General features: G+C 42.4%; 1 protein-coding gene across 2 annotated transcripts; it reads right to left on the bottom strand.

Moving 5' to 3' along the window:
* Window positions 1-6579: 6579 nt before the first annotated feature.
* Window positions 6580-16167, bottom strand: LOC311149329 (transcription cofactor vestigial-like protein 4). Of its 2 annotated transcripts, XM_084186482.1 has the most exons (6): window positions 16076-16167; window positions 15595-15755; window positions 11996-12179; window positions 9616-9841; window positions 9411-9522; window positions 6580-9282 (listed from the first exon to the last, which is right to left on the bottom strand). In XM_084186482.1, the coding sequence occupies exons 2-6, from the start codon at window positions 15674-15676 to the stop codon at window positions 9077-9079; spliced, it is 810 nt and encodes a 269-aa protein (XP_084042608.1). In that variant the 5' UTR covers window positions 15677-15755; window positions 16076-16167; the 3' UTR covers window positions 6580-9076. The 2 variants fall into 2 exon arrangements, with proteins under 2 accessions (XP_084042608.1, XP_084042609.1); XM_084186483.1 differs by lacking the exon at window positions 16076-16167 and having other exon boundaries at window positions 11996-12161; window positions 15595-15753.
* Between the last annotated feature and the right edge of the window lie 3051 nt (window positions 16168-19218).

Raw genomic sequence — 19218 nt, 5'->3', positions numbered from 1 at the left:
GGACCGCTTCTGTGGCCACTGCGTTTGGAAGATGACGTGCCTTGTAATCGGGTGTGTTGGGCTGTCAGCTCAGGGTGCATGATCTTGCCAGCATGACTCAAGTCTGCCCGTGAGCCGCTTCCTGCGCTTGTGCATCTACTTCAGTTGCTTGTATGATCTATTTTAGATTCTCTAGCCCAAGGATGTGTGCGCATCCTCACAACAGATAGCCACAGAAAAAAGAGGGGTAGGGGGGATAGATAATGTTCAAATCATCTACAGGCAATCATGCAAATTCCCCGTCTGTGGTGCGCTCAGGGATGTAGATAGCAGAGCAGCCCTACTTCCTCATCAGCCATAGCAAATGTTTAATTATGCAGTGAGATCTCTATCAGCCCTTTGCACATGCCAACATGTTGGCTACACGTATGCCAATGAGTCATTCTACCCTTTAGAATAACTCAATTATCATATGGAATTAATCGGCACACAACAGCGCGCCTGTGAATCTCACTAAAGTGCGTATCTAGCTAACTTATTATGTTGCAGTGGAACGTTCACTTTACGTTACTGCTATGAAACACAGTGGGAAAGGACAATTTCAACTGATGTCTGTCTTGACCATGTCTGAGAGCGGGAGTCCATGGTGTTGCAGCGATAGTAGGAGACAGGGTCTGAGGACCAGTCCTCTTCATCTCCACTGCAGATGTCACACTCCTTGCAGCCTTCGCACACTGAATCAGCCAGGCCTGGGTTTGGCGTGACCCTGTAGTGTCGTTCTGATTTAGACCCTATTCTCTGTCTGCTACCGATGTGTCCTGATGGCTGTGCCACCATGCCGGGGCTACGCCATACTCTGTGTGTCTGCCATTAGGGTTTTTACACAAAGCGGGTAAATATGGATCTTCCTCTTCTTCCTCTCCTCTCCTCGTAGTAATCCCTGGGGAGCGGGCTTCCTTGGAAGGCTTGGTGTAGTGGGAGCACTGCAGTGACATTGTGCTGTTTCAATGGTTGGGTCTAATCTCGTGGAGGCAGAGGTCTGTTGGTGGGGCTTTAGAGCAGCTTTGAGCCTGAGGGGCGAGAGCACAAAAATCACAGGGATCTTCTCCCTCTCCCTGTAAGAAGATGTGGTTTACAACGAGGGGTGTTGGGCAAATTCAAAATTGCCATAACTAGAGGGGCTTTGGTTTCTAGGCTATATAGAACTGCCTAAATCCATCGGCCCCAAAAAACGAGGCCATCGCAAAGATGCCGCTTGAATGATAAAAATGTCTAACAATAAATGTGTTAATCCTATACATTTTTCCACTGCACGCTTGCATCGTTGTTTGACAGCAGCAGCAGTATCAAACGCAACCCAAGAGCCGGGAGAATGACACCTTCGGTACTCTAGCTACCCCTCATGCAATTATGCTCTGTCACCTGCGTTTGTTTCAGTGGAAACCACATGTAAGAATAAATAATACGAGAGATGAGAGATGTTTCATTCAAATCAGCCTTCCCAGAGTGATGATGTACATTTTCTTTGTTTGGTCTCCGGGGAGTGGAAGGAGTTTCATGGTGTCGTCTGTATCGTGGTTCTATACTGCCATCTGGTGGGTGAAGATAGAATGTGTGTTTGCTCAAGTCAACAGTGCTATGAAAAAGTATTTGCCCCCTTTCTAATTTTCTCTACTTTTGCATATTTGTGATACTGAATGTTATCAGATCTTCAACCAAAACCTAATATTAGATAAAGGGAACATAAGTGAACAAATATCACAACAATTACATATTTATTTCATAAACAAAGTTATGCAACACCCAATTCCCCTGTGTGAAAAAGTAATTACCCCCTTACACTCAATAACTGGTTGTGCCACCTTTAGCTGCAATGACTCCAACCAAATGCTTCCTGTAGTTGTTGATTAGTCTCTCACGTCGCTGTGGAGGAATTTTGGCCAACTCTTCCATGCAGAACTGCTTTAACTCAGTGACATGTGGGTTTTCAAGCATGAACTGCTCGTTTCAAGTCCTACAACATCTCAATTGGGATTAGGTCTGGACTTTGACTAGGCCATTCCAAAACTTCCAATTTGTTGCTTTTTAGCAATTTCATGTAGACTTGATTGTGTGTTTTGGATCCTTGTCTTGCTGCATGACCCAGCTGCGCTTCAGCTTCAGCTCACAGACGGATGGTCTGACATTCTCCTGTATAATTCTCTGATACAGAGAGTCGTCCAGGTCCTGAGGCAGCAAAGCATCCCCAAACCATCACACCACCACCACCATGCTTGACCTTTGGTATGATGTTCTTACTGTGGAATGCAGAGTTTGGTTTTCGCCAGGCATTACTGGAACCATGTCATCCAAAAAGTTATAATTTTGAATCATCTGTCCATAGAACGTTCTTCCAAGAGTCTTGATGATCATCCAGGTGCTTTTTGGCAAACTTGAGTCAACTTTTTGGACGAGATGGTTCCCATTATGCCTGCCGAAAACCAAACACTGCATTCCACAGTAAGAACATCATACCAAAGGTCAAGCATGGTGGTGGTGGTGTGATGGTCACAAGAACGGTGAGCAAAAATCCCAGAACAACACGGGGGGACCTAGTGAATGACCTGCAGAGAGCTGGGACCAAAGTAACAAAGCCTACCATCAGTAACACACTACGCCGCCAGGGACTCAAATCCTGCAGTGCAAGACGTGTCCCCTACTTAAGCCAGTACATGTCCAGGCCTGTCTGAAGTTTGCTAGAGTGCATTTGAATGATCCAGAAGAGGATTGGGAGAATGTCATATGGTCAGATGAAACCAAAATAGAACTTTTTGGTAAAAACTCAACTCGTCGTGTTTGGAGGACAAAGAATGCTGAGTTGCATCTAAAGAACACCATACCTACTGTGAAGCATGGGGGTGGAAACATCATGCTTTGGGGCTGTTTTTCTGCAAAGGGACCAGGACGACTGATCCGTGTAAAGGAAAGAATGAATGGGGCCATGTATCGTGAGATTTTGAGTGAAAACCTCCTTCCATCAGCAAGGGCATTGAAGATGAAACGTGGCTGGGTCTTTCAGCATGACAATGATCCCAAACACACCGCCCGGGCAACGAAGGAGTGGCTTCGTAAGAAGCATTTCAAGGTCCTGGAGTGGCCTAGCCAGTCTCCAGATCTCAACCCCATAGAAAATCTTTGGAGGGAGTTGAAAGTCTGTGTTGCCCAGCGACAGCCCCAAAACATCACTGCTCTAGAGGAGATCTGCATGGAGGAATGGGCCAAAATACCAGCAACAGTGTGTGAAAACCTTGTGAAGACATACAGAAAACGTTTGACCTGTGTCATTGCCAACAAAGGGTATATAACAAAGTATTGAGAAACTTTTGTTATTGACCAAATACTTATTTTCCACCATAATTTGCAAATAAATTCATTAAAAATCCTACAATGTGATTTTCTGGAGAAAAAAAAATCTCATTTTATCTGTCATAGTTGACGTGTACCTATGATGAAAATTACAGGCCTCTCTCATCTTTTCAAGTGGGAGAACTTGCACAATTGGTGGCTGACTAAATACTTTTTTCCCCCACTGTATGTTCTTTTTATCTAATATTATGTTTTGGTTGAAGATCTGATAACATTCATTATCACAAATATGCAAAAGTAGAGAAAATTAGAAAGGGGGCAAATACTTTTTCATAGCACTGTATTATTGAGTCAGGAATAAAGAAAGATATCATAATTTAGAAGAAGTCATGGAAATCCTAAAAAACTGTTTTACTACGATTGCCACCCGAGTCAGCGACCTCACATAGATAAATTAAGAGCCAGTTTTTCGCTTTTACTGGGAAAAATCCACCAAAGTAGTTTCTCCAAACAATTGCAAAAGACAGAACCATTAAAAGGGAGGGTGTAACCCCACCAACAGTAAGAGGATAATACAAACCAGATGTTGTGGTTGTGTGACACGCTGTTTTGGCCTGTCAGCCAAAGCCTACAGTCATACATAATACTCCTGGGATGTAAAATGTAGTCTATTTCATGACTTATGTCTCTGTGATCCCTACTAGCATTTGAAAAGAGGTTAGTTACACACCACAAATACTGTAATTACACAAATATAATATAGTTCTTAACATTATGATATAAAGGCTCAAATGAATATTCAATAACACTTCGGTTCACCAGGAAGAATAAATTAACTTCAATTCAAATCAGTTTCCCAAGAGGACACAATTCTTTATTCTTGCAGTTTGGTTCATAAAATCTCCTGAATAAACCCAGCCATCTTCGAGGACAGTGTTTGTTGAGCTCCCTCATACTCCAGCTTCCTCTGTGGCCTTTCAGTTTCCACTGACTGACCACAGCTCCCCCAACGCAGTCCTCCTCTGACCTTTCTAAATAAGCAGCAGCACTATGAAGTTTGCCAACACCCTGATGGTCAAATAACAGGGTTGTGGTTGGACCAGCATCAGCCTCCAGACTTCACCATGGGCTGATTCTACTCGTTAACACTGTTGTGGCCCAGACAGGCCTGAAACGCCCTAGAAACTTCTGCCTTCAACTGCCCCATCCCACTGGCCCAATTATTCATGATAATTACACACCTTTTTTCCCTTCTTGATGTTCAGACATGGGACTTGCTTTGGAGATTTATGTTCCTCAACTTCCTAAAGTTACTTCACTGAAGAGAAGGCTTTGAATGGTGGGGTCTCTTGTTTAGAGGGAGATAGTGTTTGAGAAAGACAGAATGATCATCCCTCCCTGCCAGCACTGAGAAACAACAATCACAACAATCACACAGCACAGCTGTAACTAGTTACTGTATGTTACCACCACATCCATGAGGCCAAATACAACTTTATTTATGAAAAGTAAATCAGCGACCCACAACTGCCTCTGTGGCTGGTTTCATGGCAATGGAATGGGTCCTGTGCAAGATACAGTGGGGAGAACAAGTATTTGATACACTGCCGATTTTGCAGGTTTTCCTACTTACAAAGCATGTAGAGGTCTGTAATTTTTATCATAGGTACACTTCAACTGTGAGAGACGGAATCTAAAAAAAAAATCCAGAAAATCACATTGTATGATTTTTAAGTAATTCATTTGCATTTTATTGCTTGACATAAGTATTTGATACATCAGAAAAGCAGAATTTAATATTTGGTACAGAAACCTTTGTTTGCAATTACAGAGATCATACGTTTCCTGTAGGTCTTGACCAGGTTTGCACACACTGCAGCAGGGATTTTGGCCCACTCCTCCATACAGACCTTCTCCAGCTCCTTCAGGTTTCGGGGCTGTCGCTGGGCAATACGGACTTTCAGCTCCCTCCAAAGATTTTCTATTGGGTTCAGGTCTGGAGACTGGCGAGGCCACTCCAGGACCTCGAGATGCTTCTTACGGAGCCACTCCTTAGTTGCCCTGGCTGTGTGTTTCGGGTCGTTGTCATGCTGGAAGACCCAGCCACGACCCATCTTCAATGCTCTTACTGAGGGAAGGAGGTTGTTGGCCAAGATCTCGCGATACATGGCCCCATCCATCCTCCCCTCAATACGGTGCAGTCGTCCTGTCCCCTTTGCAGAAAAGCATCCCCAAAGAATGATGTTTCCACCTCCATGCTTCACGGTTGGGATGGTGTTCTTGGGGTTGTACTCATCCTTCTTCTTCCTCCAAACATGGCGAGTGGAGTTTAGACCAAAAAGCTCTATTTTTGTCTCATCAGACCACATGACCTTCTTCCATTCCTCCTCTGGATCATCCAGATGGTCATTGGCAAACTTCAGACGGGCCTGGACATGCGCTGGCTTGAGCAGGGGGACCTTGCGTGCGCTGCAGGATTTTAATCCATGACGGCGTAGTGTGTTACTAATGGTTTTCTTTGAGACTGTGGTCCCAGCTCTCTTCAGGTCATTGACCAGGTCCTGCCGTGTAGTTCTGGGCTGATCCCTCACCTTCCTCATGATCATTGATGCCCCACAAGGTGAGATCTTGCATGGAGCCCAAGACCGAGGATGATTGACCGTCATCTTGAACTTCTTCCATTTTCTAATAATTGTGCCAACAGTTGTTGCCTTCTCACCAAGCTGCTTGCATATTGTCCTGTAGCCCATCCCAGCCTTGTGCAGGTCTACAATTTTATCCCTGATGTCCTTACACAGCTCTCTGGTCTTGGCCATTGTGGAGAGGTTGGAGTCTGTTTGATTGAGTGTGTGGACAGGTGTCTTTTATACAGGTAACGAGTTCAAACAGGTGCAGTTAATACAGGTAATGAGTGGAGAACAGGAGGGCTTCTTAAAGAAAAACTAACTGGTCTGTGAGAGCCGGAATTCTTACTGGTTGGTAGGTGATCAAATACTTATGTCATGCAATAAAATGCAAATGAATTACTTAAAAATCATACAATGTGATTTTCTGGACTTTTGTTTTAGATTGCGCCTCTCACAGTTGAAGTGTACCTATGATAAAAATTACAGACCTCTACATGCTTTGTAAGTAGGAAAACCTGCAAAATCGGCAGTGTATCAAATACTTGTTCTCCCCACTGTATATAAATGGCCCCAAGTCTGTTGGACAAATATTGGTGAACCAAAACAAAAAAACATTCAAATACTGGACTGTGATAGAGCATTTTAAAGTTTATTTAGGAGAAATCAAGTACAAAAAACAGTGTCATATTCTTCTGGAGAAATAAGACAAAAAATGAACAAAATACAGATGAACAAACCGTCTAAGGCAATGTAGTTTCCCATGTGAAGAGACAAATGGAGGAGTTAGTTCCTGCAACTTGTTGTTTAGAGGCAAAAGCAGTCAAATACCAATTAAATAACATTGGAACATTAAACCCCAACGTATCACTGAGATTCAACTCGTGACAAACCCTTACAGTTCCACTGCGGTACAGAAACAGGCAGAGACTCAAAAACCTGCAGCAGTAATGTCACCCTGACATCATGCCAAGAGAGCCTTATTCATAGAACGACTGGTGTTCCTGCACTTATCAAACCTCAGACAACCCTGGAAAAAGATCAACTTTTTAGATAGATACAAATGCATGGTTAGAGGATCATGAATATCCAACGGCTACATATCATGTACATTGTTCTGTCAAAAAAAAAATTCTCTAGGATCATTACGCGCGGCGCAATGATAGTCTTTAGATATCAAAGTAAAGTAAAAAATAAAACGAGAATATGAGTTTATATAGTAATTTTCAAAACAGAATATTGGATGCAAGTACATAATTTTTTCACAAAGAGCTGACTAAAACAATCTCAACGTACTATACCATTTTCTATCAGCGTTAACTCATAGGTTTACTAAAGGAAATGGAAAACATTTCAGAAAGGTCATTCATCCTCATAAACTGCACCTCTATAAAGTACTTTAGATGTTCTGCTAATCCCCTTGATTCTGTTAATGTTTTTTAAAGTCCCATACAGTTTACACTATAGAAACACCAACGTTAGGAGACCCTATCCCTCTTTCCTCAAAGCTTACTCTTACTCTTATTTTAAACAAACAAATATTAAGTTGGGTAGTAATGGTGGAATGTTCATGCCATCGTCTCAAGACAAGCTTGAGCAAGGCTTTCGTTCAAGGCCAGCCATGATACATGTGGGTGAAGTCATCAGCAATTAAATGTTTAGGGGAAATAAACCTTACACTTTCCAAAGTGAAGAATGTCAAGTAGACATCCTCATCGCGAGTCATTTTAACAAAATAAAAGTTAGTCAAAATTTTATAGTATTCCAAGTTAAACTGAAACTAAACATCAGATTGGAATAAATAAAACCACAAATAATGGCATTATGGTGAAGATAGTCAACTCTAAGACAGGACTGCTCTACAGATGTTAAATGTTGACTATTCAGTCATGCGTCTAAGCCATAGCATCCCGTACCAACCACATGATAACAACATAGCCTATTATACTGCATTCAGACAGCCTTGCCAGAGGCTGCGATTTGTAGATGGATGCTAGTGTATACATATTTTAATGAAAACCATATACAAAAAATATATTGAGTACGACTGTACCAGCAGTAAGTATTTCTAAAACTGTTACTGACAAAAATAAATTCTGAGGGTAAATAGTATAGAATAACAAGGCTTAGTTATTATAATAGACACCAGCTATTTGAAACATGCATCTCGGTAAGCAGAATACTATCCTTATTACTAACTGTATCTACGAAATAAACCACAGTGAGTACTAAAATAACAAAAATATTAAAACAAAAACATAAAAGTCCACAAAAGAGAACATGAGTCCAGTTCTGAATAGTTGAAAAGAGAAAAAAATAGAGAAACATTGGGACCAGAGAGAGACCAGAGCCTTGATAGCATTACCACTGTTAGTATTGTTAAAACAAACAAAAACGTACTGCATGCTCCAAATGAAACAGGTATGCTGTTACCACAACCTCAATCTAACACATAATAGTGCAAATCAGAACCGGCCTTCCTTTCAAAGCAAAAACACACAAACACATGGTCACATGTGGAGAGTTAACGGAGATGGCAGGAGGATGAATACAGAAGAGAAGCAAAGCAGACTATGGCTTTCTGTTTGAAGCAGCAGGCAAGTTCTTTGGTTAATAAGAAAGGCATGAGGGAGTTAAGACAGAACAGTATGCCTTCTCAAAGGCCAAATTAATTGATCGTTTTGGGAATCTCTGTCAGGGTAAGTGTTAAAAATATACAAAATGATACACCTCAAATAAGACAAGTTGACATCAAGGCTGCCCAATACTGGTCATAGAGAGCTCCTCAAATGGATATTTCTGCTTTCAAAATTAAGAATTTGAACACTTGGACTCAAACCAAAACTGCCCTAACTGAACAAATGTATAAAATCCTCCCAGATCGGAGTGTCATTCATTTAATAAGAGCAGGGAGAACCCCCCAAGGTCTGTAAAAGGCCAGCCTTGGTGTATAATACAGTATTAAAACTGGTGATTCATCATCTTGTCTAGAGTTGTTCTGAGCTCAGGGAAGTCAAGCTTGACAATGAATGGTATAGGGAGGTCAATCGGTGCGCTTGTCTGATGCGATAGACAAAGGAAGTGGTTGTGGTTCACCATTCAACATTAAGGGAGGTCCAGCCAGTGTTTCAGGAGTTGGCCTCTGGACTGTGGGGGCGTCCCCCCGGCCCCTTGGCCTTGATCTGGAGCCAGGTCTTCCCCAGGGCCTTGGCAAAGTGGTCATCCACCGAGCCTGTGATGGACACAGAATTGGAGACGAGCTCGGGCTCCTTGTAGTTCTTCCCCAGGCTGCGGCGGAAGTGCTCCTCGATCACAGGGTCGACTGCAGTGTTATCTGGGATTACAGAGGAGAGGAGAGTAAATCAACATTTCAAGAGTGGCATGGTCACAATGGTACAAATTATATCCAATTTATGCACAGATTTACCACATTAGTAAGGTAATGTGGTGCTAAACATTTACCATTGGCCTTCCTCTGATCCATGGGTGGGCTGGGGCTGTGAGACTTGTGGCAGTGAGACAGGTTGCAATTGCGATTGCTTGCAGGAGCACAGGTGATCACAGAGGGACGATTCTATAAGATATAAACAAACAAGTTAACGACATACTATACGAGACTGTACGTAAGACACAACTGACCAATGCATTTAGTAATTGTCAGAATTACCTGTGGTCTGTCCACAGGGCCGGGCATTGCAGGCCTCTCTGTGCCACCCAGTCCAGAGTCCACACTGTTTTTAGTCAGAGCCAGGGGCTGGTCCATCGCATAGGAGGGGATGGAGGCGTACAAGTGGTTGCCATGGAGGCCGTTGGAGGAGGAAGTGATCCGCTCCACGGGGCTGTGGCCGAGGATCCATGGGTCGTTGCGGTTATCTCCACCGGAAGGCTGTCCCCTTGTTAAAGAGAGGACAAGTGGCAGATTAACCAACAGCCTGACACAGACCACCAACTGCTACGGTTATTCATAGGCCACTTAAAATCAACCCTGCTTTGAAGTCAGGAGATTGGGCCTTACAGACTGTCGCTTAATGAGGGTGCAGGGATTCAGTGCATGGATTGTTTAAAGAGCAGCAGACACAGTGTTTACTTATGACACACTTTGGCACATACAGTGAGGGAAAAAGGTATTTGATCCCCTGCTGATTTTGTACGTTTGCCCACTGACAAAGACACGATCAGTCTATAATTTTAATGATAGGTTTATTTGAACAGTGAGAGACAGAATAACAACACAAACATCCAGAAAAACGCATGTCAAAAATGTTATAAATTGCGGGCGCTGCAGGATTTCAGTCCTTCACGGCGTATTGTGTTACCAATTGTTTTCTTGGTGACTATGGTCCCAGCTGCCTTGAGATCATTGACAAGATCCTCCCGTGTAGTTCTGGGCTGATTCCTCACCGTTCTCATGATCATTGCAACTCCACGAGGTGAGATCTTACATGGAGCCCCAGGCCGAGGGAGATTGACAGTTATTTTGTGTTTCTTCCATTTGCGAATAATCGCACCAACTGTTGTCACCTTCTCACCAAGCTGCTTGGCGATGGTCTTGTAGCCCATTCCAGCCTTGTGTAGGTCTACAATCTTGTCCCTGACATCCTTGGAGAGCTCTTTGGTCTTGGCCATGGTGGAGAGTTTGGAATCTGATTGATTGATTGCTTCTGTGGACAGGTGTCTTTTATACAGGTAACAAGCTGAGATTAGGAGCACTCCCTTTAAGAGTGTGCTCCTAATCTCAGCTCGTTACCTGTATAAAAGACACCTGGGAGCCAGAAATCTTTCTGATTGAGAGGGGGTCAAATACTTATTTCCCTCATTAAAATGCAAATCAATTTATAACATTTTTGACATGCGTTTTTCTGGATATTGTTGTTGTTATTCTGTCTCTCACTGTTCAAATAAACCTACCATTAAAATTATAGACTGATCATTTCTTTAATCAGCAGGGGATCAAATACTTTATTGTCCCCAGTACAAGGTCCACCTTGTACTGGGGACAATAAAAGGCCACTCTAAAATGAGCAGTTTTGTCACACAGCACAATGCCACAGATGTCTCAACTTTTGAGGGAGCGTGCAATTGGCATGCTGACTGCAGGAATGTCCACCAGAGCTGTTGCCAAAGAATTTAATGTTCATTTCTATACCATATAAACTCAATTTTTGAGAATTTGGCTGTACGTCCACCTGGCCTCATAACCGCAGACCATGTGTATGGTGTTATGTGGGCGAGCGGTTTGCTGATGTCAACGTTGCCCTATGCTGGCGGTGGGGTTATGGTATGGGCAGGCATAAGCTACGGACAATGAACACAATTGCATTTTATCGATGGAAATTTGAATGCACAGAGATACCATGATGAGATCCTGAGGACCATTGTCGTGCCATTCATCCGCCGCCTTCACCTCATGTTTCAGCATGATAATGCATGGCCCCATGTTGCAAGGATCTGTACACAATTCCTGGAAGCTGAAAATGTCTCAGTTCTTCCACGGCCTGCATACTCACCAGACATGTCACCCATTGAGCATGTTTGGGATGCTCTGGATCAACGTGTATGACAGCGTGTTCCAGTTCCCGCCAATTTCCAGCAACTTCGCACAGCCATTGAAGAGGAGTGGGACAACATTCCACAATCAACAGCCTGATTAACTCTATGCGAAGGAGATGTCGCACTGCATGAGGCAAATGGTGTTCACACCAGATACTGAATGGTTTTCTGATCCACACCCCTACTTTTTTTTTTTAGGGCATCTGTGACCAACATATGCATATCTGTATTACCAGTCATGTGGAATCCATAGATTAGGGCCTAATTTATTATTTCCTTCTATGAACTGTAACTCAGTAAAATCTTTGAAATTATTGCATGTTGTGTTTATATTTTTGTTCAGTATACATGCACACTTCTCCTGTGTACAATACTTCTCTGATATTAATGCCAGTGAATGTTTGGATACATTTGACATTTTTAAAAAATATTGTAATGTAAAAAAAAATATTTCAAAGTATGTAACGGTAGATTAAGACAGACATGTTTACACTTACAGTTGAGCAGCAAACAGTCGACTCATTTTGGTCATGTGGTCGTTGTCACAGTCAATGCAGTCGTCCACTTGCTCCTCGCCATACTTCCTTTTGCTGGGGCAGATGGGGGGAGGACCGGTCCTCATGTTGGTCATTGTAGAGGGCAGTGAGGGCATCCTGGACTCACCTGTGAGAGAAGATTCAGCTGTAGAGAACACTCTCTGTTTATACCTTGCATGCAAACCAAGGTGGTCGTCTCAATAATGTAGAACTGCAGAGTATTCAGAACGTTTTAAAACACTAAATCAGTAATACTAGGAGTTTGCCATCCTCCCCCACATGATCTAGTTACCAGCTGTGACCATTACCTGAGAAGTGGGGACTAGAGAAGGTTTAGCCGATTAAATTCAAATCCACGATGGAGTTGAGTGGTAATTAGTGTGGGTGGACTTGAGCTCTGACGTCAAATAAAATGATGTTTTTATCAGAAACGACTGATTTCCGCACCCAAAGAATAGCCCACAATTACACACGACATTGTTCTGTGTTTTTGATCAAATCTTCATTAAATGTGACATCGGCGCTCCAGTCCGCCCACAGTAGTCGCCATCATAAATCGTGGAGTTGAGTTTAGTCGGCTAGAGAAGGTTTAGCTTTACCTCGTCTGTCAAGCCTTGCAGCCACACTAGCTAGGTTTCCATCCAATTGGTGACAGATTTATGCAAATATTCTAAAATCTGCATGAATAAAATATGCGCATTTTCCTACCAGAAATGTGTTTCCATCAAATTGACTTGTTGCGGATGATGTGATGACATTTGTTGTGGATGATGTGATGACATAGTGCACATAAAAATAACTTTTGCGGTTAAATTGCTATGTACCGAATACAAGTTAAATGGGTTTCCATCGCATTTTTAACCTTACTGATGGTTTTGTCAAAAAAGGCGTTATATAATGAGTATACCAAACATTAGGAACACCTTCCTAATATTGAGTTGCACCCCACCCATTTGCCCTCAGCACAGCCTCAACTCGTCGGGGCATGGACTCTACAAGGTGTCGAAAGCGTTCCACGGGGATGCTGGCCCATGTTGACTCCAATGCTTCCCACAGTTGGGTCTAGTTGGCTGGATGTGTCCTTTGGGTGGTGGACAATTCTTGATACACACAGGAAACTGTTGAGCATGAAAAACCCAGCAGCATTGCAATTCTTGACAAACCGGTGCACCTGGCACCTACTACCATACCCTGTTCAAAGGCACTTAAATCTATTGTCTTTCCCACTCTGAATGACACACATACACAATCCATGTCTCAATTGTCTCAAGGTTTAAAAATCCTTCTTTAACCTGTCTCCTCCTTCTTTAACCTGTCTCCTCTCCTTCATCTACACTGATTGATGAGGATTTAACAAGTGACATTAATAAGGGATCATAGCTTTAATCTGGATTCACCTGGTCACTCTTTGTCATGGAAAGAGCAAGTGTTCTTAATGTTTTGTATACTCAGTGTATAGATGATTGTGGTCTACAGGGAAAAAAAGAGGACTAAGCACGCCCCCATTCTCATCGACGGGGCTGTAGTGGAACAGGTTGAGAGCTTCAAGTTCCTTGGTGTCCACATCACCAACGAACTATCATGGTCCAAACACACCAAGACAGTCGTGAAGAGGGCACGACAAAGCCTATTCCCCCTCAGGAGACTGAAAATATTTGGCCTGGGTCCTCAGATCCTCAAAATGTTACACAGCTGCACCATCGAGAGCATCCTGACTGGTTGCATCACCGCCTGGTATGGCAAATGCTCGGCCTCCAACCGCAAGGCATTACAGAGGGTAGTGCGTACGGCCCAGTACATCACTGGGGCCAATCTTCCTGCCATCCAGGACCTCTATACCAGGCGGTGTCAGAGGAAGAAAAAAAAACTCTAGCCACCCTAGTCATAGACTGTTCTCTCTGCTACTGCACGGCAAGCAGTACCGGAGCTCCAAGTCTAGGTCCAAAAGGCTTCTCAACAGCTTCTACCCCCAAGCCATAAGACTCCTGAACAGCTAATCATTGCTACCCGGACTATTTGCACTGTCCCCCCCCCTCTTTTACGCTGCTGCTACTCTGTCTATTATTTATGCATAGTCACTTTAACTCTACCCACATGTACATATTACCTCAATTACCTCGATTAGCCGGTAGCCCCTCACATTGACTCTGCACCGGTACCCCCGGTATATAGCCTCCCAACTGTTATTTTACTTTACTGCTGCTCTTTAGTTATTTTTTTTATTATTTTTTATCTCTTAACACTTTTTTTATTATTCTTTAAAAAATGCATTGTTGGTTAAGGGCTTGTAAGTAAGCATTTCACTGTAATGTCTACACCTGTTGTATTCGGCGCATGTGGCAAATAACATTTGTATAGCAAATTGCATTATTTTAATTTGTCAAATGGCAGCCAAGCTTCAAACCTCATGTCACCAGAATAAGACCCTCTCCTTTATTGGAAAGGAGCATAAAGCTAATCACCTTACACCCCTGTGAAGTTCATCATAACTTATTTTATCTGTATCCTAATTAACTGCATGCTTTCCCGAGTCGTAGTTGGAGGACCACAACATGCCATCGCGTGACTCCAAGTTTACTTCGATATGATGGTTATTATATCAACATTTGCGCATAAAAGCGTTTCCACCGCCATTTCTCACATAATTTTACAGACACAAAAAGATCCCACCTTGTCAAGTGTATTTTGTTTTGTCGACATTTGGCAAGTTTACCGACAAATTTGCTGTTTCCATCAGGCCTGTCGTGACATTTTGTACTTTACTCGCATTAAAAGGTTGGATGGAAACCTGGTTAATGACTCAAATCTTAGAATTTGAGTGGTTACAAAACTGATCAATAAATTCAATTGTGCTTTTAATGCTAGTTAACTAAACACACGGTATGGTTTGTTATGGTGATAATGGATTGATCAACAAATAATGGGGGAAGCCATAGCATAGATAGCTGGCTACCTAGCAGTGGTGTAAAGTAGCCTACTTAAGTAAAACAAAATACGTTAAAGTACTACTTAAGTAGTTTTTTGGGATATCTGTACTTTACTATTTATATTTTTACTTCCCTACATTCCAAAAAAAAATAAAAAACGTTTTACTTCCCTGACACCCAAAAGTACTCCTTACATTTCGAATGCTTAGCAGGACAGGAAAATTGTCCAATTCACGCACTTGTCAAGAGAACATCCCTGGTCATCCCTACTGCCTCTGATCTGGCGGACTCACTAAACACAAATGCTTCGTTTGTAAATAATGTCTGACTGTGCCCCGGCCATCCGTACATTTAAAAAACAAACAAAAAAGGGTGCCGTCTGGTATGTTTAATATAAGGAATTAGAAATGATCTATACTTTTACTTTTGATACTTAAGTTACATTTAAAACCAAATACTTAGACTTTCATACAATTTTGTACTTTTTCCACCACTGTTTGCTAACTATCTGAACTAGTTACGAGGGCTACTAGTTAGTTACTGTAGTTAGTTAACGTGAGTGACTAACGAGCAGCTAGGATTAGGCCGATAACAGATTTAGCTAGCTATTGAAAATGAGTTATTCTCCCTTACCTTCGTAGTGTAGTCTCCCGATATTGTTGTTCATTTTGTCCAGGAACTGATAGTTCAACAGGTCCATTCTCGTGAAAACCATTTACGCGTACTGGCTACTTGCTAACATCAAAGTTAGCAAAATAGCAGCTAGCTAGCCAGCTAGCCAGTAAGTGTCCGTCCTAGAATATAATATAAAATATTAGTTAGTAGCTAGCTAGGTAACGATAACGTTCGAGTACACGCGTTGCTGTACCAAATACATAACATTAGCTATCTAACGTCATAGCTAATAGTTTAGCAACCTCTGCGAACTAGCTAGCCAATGCGTCCGTGTCAAATGGCCCTCTTCGCCTGTAAACATTGGATAAGTGGCTAGGCTAACTAACTACCTTGGTAGTAAGCTACTAAGAAGCTAGCTGAGCTAGTGCAAGCAGCTAAAGTTAGCTAAGACGCTAGCTAACTTTTTCAAAGTTGGTCAAACCCACAGATATAAACTTACAATGTGTTCGAGGTCCAGATCAGATGATCGATAGTCAAAACGAACTGTGGATCAACGTTCGAAAATCAGTTCGCTGGTTCCATCGGTATTACAATTTTTTCCGCAGTTTTCAGACAAAAGGGACGTTGCGCCACATCTCAGACACAGCCTAGCTAGACAGTGAAGCTGCTAACTAAGCTAGCTAGCTAGCCAACTAACCCTGGTGACTATCTTCTCTCCCACGACCCCTCTCAATTTACTACAAGGTTCTGTGCGTCAGGCCCCACTGAACGAAGGGGCCACACAAAGGGGGGATTTTGACAAGCAAGAGAGAGGTCAAGTCTTCGGTAACGCTTCACTTGAAGCAAATAGAATAACTTAATTTTTCCTGAGAGCTGTTTGGTTTTTGTATTCAGATTAGTCATAAACCTAGTGATTCTTGAGTTTCGACTCCTGGTGGTCTGAAAAGCAACTAGCTAATACATTGAAAATACTACAAGGCCAAAATATATCACATTTGGAAGAGCTGTTTTAAAACATTGTGTAATTTTCAATGTTGAGTGTTTACAGTGAATATTGAGCACACATTTTACTCTTAAAAATGTGATCTCTGATATAGGGAGTTCCCATCATTTTTTTGTGTTTCAGACATTTCGCCCCGGAATGGAAAAGATTGAAAACCTCTGCTTTACTTTTATTTTTATAATCTTTATTAAAAAATGTTTTACATTTTACAAACATAATAGATTAATTCATATAAATACAAATCTGTTTTCACATCAATACATGGGTTCATTATTAGGCTGATTTATATATTTAATAGTGTCCATGGAAGTTTTTGTTGGTCAACTTGTTTTTTGGACAGTAACCCGGCCTAGACTCCCCAAGCACATAGCAAGGATCATACTCTCTGGAAGGATAACACCTTGAGAGGAACCAGACTCAGGGGTCTGCATTATGGATGGTATGTAATGTAAAGGTATGCAACTCATTATCTAAAACCTTTATAAGCCTATGGGTATGGGATCCTCGCCACAAAATAAACGGCAGGTGAAATATGATACCATAGGCCTATGGGTCATTAGGCCTAATGATATTGTATGTTTAACTAAAGATATTACATCACGATGACTGGATTATGTCTTTATGAGCGTGTTTATAATGTGTTAATAATTTAGCGACAACACCTAGCGACCTTGTCAAAGGGTTCGGACCTCTTGGCGTAATGGTTGACAGTCGCTGGACCTGGTTTTGAGTCCTGGTTAGGGCTATCCCACAAATCCGCTGTTGGTGTCAGAAGTGGGATAGTGCCTGTGAAGCCATCGGAGAGGCATGTACACGTGAGGGAATTGGTATAGAGAAGCTTGGGAACTCGCAGTCCTGAAGGAAGGGGGTAATGTAGTGACCTTAACCCAACACCTAGCGACCTTGTCAAGCGGTTCGGACGTCTTGGTGTAACTATTAAGGTTTTGGCTTGACAGTCGCTGGACGTGGGTTCGAGTCCCGGTCGGGGCTACCTCCCGAATTTTCTACAATATATTATATAATGTATTTGTAGGTGATGGGATGATCATAGTAATTTACTAGTGTCGTTTGCAGAAGTTTCTACCCTCATATCAACCACTGTTGTCCTCCTACTCATTAAGACTTGTGTCCTTCCTTTCTGTCTAAATCAGGTCTGATCACATTTACATTCCACAATCTCTACACTTATCACCCTACCTGAGAGAATAGCAGATTTCTAATGCCAGTTTCCATGGAGATACATTTTCTGCCACTGGTTACAATGCGTTCTACACTCGGTGCAGCGAATAGCCTAGAGCTGTAGAGGAGCAGCATGACATGTAATAACATTGCCTGAGGGAAAGAGCACCTCTGAGGTCAATGTGTTATGTGGGAGAACATGATTCATGCCCTACTATAATAATGGCGTAAAATACAGTACAGCGTCATCATTAGCATAGTATTTTTCTTCATATTTCACAGTACATAATTTGTCTGACAATGGCTTTTAAGGATGTTATCAAACACTCAAGACAGAGCAGGGAATTAATTATGGTATCTCAAGTGAACAAGAAGGCTACATACAAATTGGCAGTAGGCAACGTGACATACAGCATTTAATCTGTGTATGCAAACATTTGTATTTTTTATGAGCTTTTCTCAAATACTATTACAAAAACTCTCCCAAATATTAAACAGTGCTGCAGTATATTGTATACTATTTGACTATACTAATTCATATTCTTTTACACCATCAAAGCCATAGAAAAGACTGTGATGATCAGTAGCCTATCTGAAAAAATAATTAGATAGCATGGTATTATGGGAATTAATCTAATTGCAGCAAGAGCAAAGCTGCCCAATCATACATTATGCAGACCTCTACACACCCACATTAAAAACCATGTTAGTCATGTGCAATAGTAAAGATAGGTCAATATTAACAAAAAATACTGTGTTTAAATCACCTCTAGTGGGAAATCCACTTGGATGAATCAGAATGGCTGCACGGGGCTTTCCTCAGCTAAATTATCTGCTTTATGGGGATGGGGATGAATCCATCACATGGCAACGTGAAGGGGGGGGTTAACACTACAGCATGCATTGGTGTCCCAGGGGACTGCTGCTGCCACTTGCCTGCCTCTCCTTCCGCAAGCCACACTGACAGCAGACCAAACAGCCATTTTCTCTCTCCATCCTCATAGCTGTATTAGGCACAGGCAGCTATGGATATAGAGGCATCATAAGGAGAGAGAAGGGGCAGGCTGTGTTGGAGGTTTCCTCTATATTACTACCATGTGCATTTCCATTGGAAACCCCACTTCCCCCTTTTTTCTTTTTTTTTTGCAGTGGTACGAAGAGACGTGACTCTTGTGAGGCAGTACAGAATGGGGGGAGGGGTAGAGGAGGCAGGCACGACACAATACGAATGAGTGGGAGTATGGAGGAGAGGAGAAGAGGGAGGGAGAGCGTGTGCATCTCTTGCAGTCGTTCAGGCTAGCAGAGAGGCAGGCGATTGGCTGAGGGGGAGAATAGCGTCACGGCCACAGTGAGGGGAGCTCTGAGGATGCACGGCTGAGCTGGGAGGAAACACATTACATTCACTGGGAGTTTGCATGGAGAAGAGCTGAGCCTTCAACCAGCTGCATCCTGGGAAGTGG

Source organism: Coregonus lavaretus, assembly GCF_964263955.1.
Source record: "Coregonus lavaretus genome assembly, chromosome: 22".
NCBI lineage: Eukaryota > Metazoa > Chordata > Actinopteri > Salmoniformes > Salmonidae > Coregonus > Coregonus lavaretus.
Note: the sequence above shows the minus strand (reverse complement) of the source record. Positions and strands in the feature narration are given on the sequence as shown.

Bases quoted from the DNA above. Each gene is read 5' to 3' on its own strand.
- LOC311149329 (XM_084186482.1), bottom strand. From the start codon at position 15,676: ATGGTTTTCACGAGAATGGACCTGTTGAACTATCAGTTCCTGGACAAA. The intron at 9,523-9,615 runs GTAATTCTGACA...TATATCTTATAG, and splicing joins GCCCTGTGGACAGACCACAG to AATCGTCCCTCTGTGATCAC. The intron at 9,283-9,410 runs GTAAATGTTTAG...CTGTAATCCCAG, and splicing joins GGATCAGAGGAAGGCCAATG to ATAACACTGCAGTCGACCCT.